Below are 3,499 nucleotides of genomic sequence, written 5' to 3'. Positions count from 1 at the left end.
GCAAGTGTCTTTCTGTGAGTTCAAGGCTAGTCTGCTCTGTATCATGAGATCTAGGTTAACCAAGGCTATATAGTAAGACTTTGTCTCAAAAAACAAAAATGAAAACATCAAAACAGAGGGAAAAAATAAAAATAGTGACAAATCAGGGCACTGAAAAGCTGCTCTTGTGCATGAACTAGCTTTGCTGTTTTCACTGTTCTTTTAACCTGGCTGGGTCATCTGAATAATGGTATGAATAATTTTGAGACTTTTTATATGCTCCTTTTATATGTATTGGCAGGCTTTTTTTCTGTTTTAAAAAAGATGTTGATGGGGTTAGCTCATCTGATAAGGGACATATCTAACATGCAAAAGCCCTGTTCTATAGCCAGCAGCAAATAAAGCCAGGCTTGTTGGCTCACACATACAATCAATCAGCACTGGTGATAGACACAGACAAGAGGATAAAAAACTCAAGGTTAACTCTAGCTATATGGTGAGTTCAAGGTTAGCCATATATGGTGAGTTAAAGACCAAGTACTAAAAAGGAAACTATTAAAAAAATACTTAGGAAGTGATGTTTTGTGCTGAGCTTAGCTGTCAGTGGAAGAGCATATTTAAAGGTTTCCATTGAAGTGACATTCTTTCTTGACATGGATAGAATGAAGCAGAAGCAGAAACTCTCTCTGTCTCTGTCTCTGTCGCTGTCTCTGTCTCTGTCTCTGTCTCTCTGTCTCTCTCTCTGTCTCTGTCTCTCTCTCTCTGTCTCTCTGTCTCTGTCTCTCTCTCTGTCTCTCTGTCTCTCTCTCTGTCTCTCTGTCTCTCTCTCTGTCTCTCTCTCTGTCTCTGTCTCTCTCTCTCTCTCTCTCTCTCTCTCTCTCTCTCTCTCTCTCTCTCTCTCTCTCTCTCTCTCCCTCCCTCTCTCTTACACACACACACACACACACACACACACACACACACACACACACACATACACACACACTGTCAGATATGCAGAACTTCAGCTTTGTAACTTGCATTATTAGCAGCTACCAAATTACTACCACCAGGAGGCAGTACAGCCCTTGCTCTTAACTGAAAATGGTCATCAAGAAAAGAAGTGAGACTTTAGCAAAAACAGGAAAAGCCAAAATAATACTTAAATGAAAAGTTTAAAATTTTATAAACATTTCTCAAAAACATGACTCAACTGTTGGCTCTGTTGTTTAACAATTAAACTTTATTATACAACCCAACTATCTTGCATAAGAGGGAGAAAGGTTAAAGGGAAACAGGAGTGAACCTTCTGGTATCCGTTCCAAGGGACAGGTCCCTAAGTGTCTCTGGCCTGTGCACTAGTCCGGCCTGTTCACTGATTCTTTTCCAGATCCACTTGTGCTAGAGCTCGGCCTGAACCTGCTGCCCTTCTTGTCCTTGCTGCCTGTCTGTCTCTCATGTGCAAGGGCCAGTCTCCTATTCCCATCAAGAGTTGACTAGAAACACAATAATCCAGGTGGAGTCCCCTGGTTCGCTTCCTGAATTCCAGGCCCAGGATGGCTCCACCTAGTCTATCTCAAGGTTAATCTCAGGGACTATCCATGGTGTGTCCAAGGGCAAAGGACAACAGACTTCTTTCACATGTGACAAAGCTTACAATACTTCCCACACTCAACTACTTTCAATAAAATGTATCATCTAATTTTTTTTAATTAGCTCAGCAAAGTCTTCATTTTCACAACAACTTTTCTGAAAGCATTATGAACCTCTTTATTCCTTAAGCTATAGACAATTGGGTTCAACATGGGAACTACTATGGTATAGAACACAGATGCCAGTTGGTCATTGTCCATGGAGTGACTAGAACTGGGCTGTAAGTACATGAAAATTACAGTTCCATAAAATATTGTCACAGCAGTGAAATGAGATGCACAAGTAGAGAAAGCTTTCTTCCATCCATCTGCTGAATGCATCCTTAGGATAGCACTGAATATGAATGCATAGGTGGTCAAGATAACCATCAGAGCGAAAAAGACATTGAATGAAGCTAAAATAAATAGTACAACCTCATTCACATAGATATCAGAGCAGGAAAGTGCCAGTATTGGAGGGATGTCACAGAAAAAGTGATGAATCACATTAGCAGAGCAGAAGGAGAGGGAGAAGGTGAATCCAGTATGGATAGCAGACTCAAACAAGCCCCAAGAATAACAGCCAATCACCATGTGGGCACACACACTAGCAGTCATGGTAGTAGTGTAATGTAAGGGCTTGCACACTGCAGCATACCTATCAAAGGCCATGACAGCAAGTAAGAAACAGTCAACACCGGCAAAATCCACAAACATGAACATTTGAGCAACACATCCCTCATAGGAGATAACTTTATCCCCCGTGAGAAGCACAGCCATCACTTTTGGAGTCACAGCTGAGGAGTAAACACAGTCTGCCAGAGAGAGGTTACTGAGGAAAAGATGCATGAGAGTGTGGAGATGAGAGTCCAGCCATATCAACACAATCATCCCTAGGTTCCCAGTCAGTGTGATGAGATAGATGAGCGTGAATGTTATGAACAGGGAGACTTCCAGCTCTGGGTTGTCAGTCAATCCCAAAAGTTTAAATTTAGTCACCTTAGTGCTATTCTCTAAGTGTGACATTTTGAAATTGTGCTTCACCTGTCAAAACAAATAAAACAAGGTAACATATTGTTGATGTGTAAGAATTGATGCCAGAACACTCTTGTTACTCAAGTGACATTATGTGTATGTTTTTAGTACTACCTCAGCATTCTCAATAACCATGAGACTGACATAATCTTACCTTTCCTTACAGTGCAATCTCTAAAACCCTCTGCATATTGTCTGTTCATTGCCAACACCACTCAGATATTTCAAATAACAACTCAGGTGTTTTCAAAATATCAATCACAGAAAACAATGAATACTAATATGTTTAAACTTGCTGCCTTATTGTATAATTGCCTGAGAACAATGGTGTATCAGTGTCTTTTTATATGCGCCATGATGAGAGAGGAGACATTCATCCATGCAGCTGGATCCATTTTAACTATAAGTAAATGGATTAATTCTTTGAGTCTTCAAAGAAAGCAGTCTCTTTGAAAGACAAGCCCAAAAAGTATACAGTGCTCAACATGCATTTATCACTTAAATGAATACAACACTGAGCAATCTAAATGTGCTCACCCTCTTAGGGGAAGCAACACAGAATAAAAAGAGATATTCATTCTTAATTATCCCTTCCAACAAACAGGAGCAACCCAAGAATTTAGATAATTAACCTAAAAATAAGCATTGTGTTTCCTGCTTTTCTTATGTAGCATGATTATTTGGGATTTTTTTTTTTTTACTCAGGGTTTCTCTGTGTAGCCTTGACTGCCCTGAACTCACTTTGTAGACCAGGCTGACCTTGAACTCAGAGCAAACCACCTGCCTCTGCCTCCCAAATGCTGAGATTAAAGATGTGTGCCACTATGCCCAGCCTCTTTGAGATTTTTTAAAGGTGCTTTGAAACAGTACAAGCA

The 3,499-nt window shown here is 40.3% G+C and overlaps 1 protein-coding gene across 1 annotated transcript; it reads right to left on the bottom strand.

The window, feature by feature from the left end:
• Nucleotides 1-1,670: 1,670 nt before the first annotated feature.
• Nucleotides 1,671-2,615, bottom strand: LOC127190042 (olfactory receptor 5B2-like). The gene has a single exon (XM_051147092.1). The coding sequence runs from the start codon at nt 2,613-2,615 to the stop codon at nt 1,671-1,673; it is 945 nt and encodes a 314-aa protein (XP_051003049.1).
• Between the last annotated feature and the right edge of the window lie 884 nt (nt 2,616-3,499).

This window comes from Acomys russatus, chromosome 5, assembly GCF_903995435.1.
Source record: "Acomys russatus chromosome 5, mAcoRus1.1, whole genome shotgun sequence".
Lineage (NCBI taxonomy): Eukaryota > Metazoa > Chordata > Mammalia > Rodentia > Muridae > Acomys > Acomys russatus.
This window is presented reverse-complemented; position numbering and strand designations above follow the sequence as displayed.

Excerpts from the sequence above, each read along its gene's own strand:
- LOC127190042 (XM_051147092.1), bottom strand. The coding sequence starts at position 2,615 with ATGTCACACTTAGAGAATAGCACTAAGGTGACTAAATTTAAACTTTTG.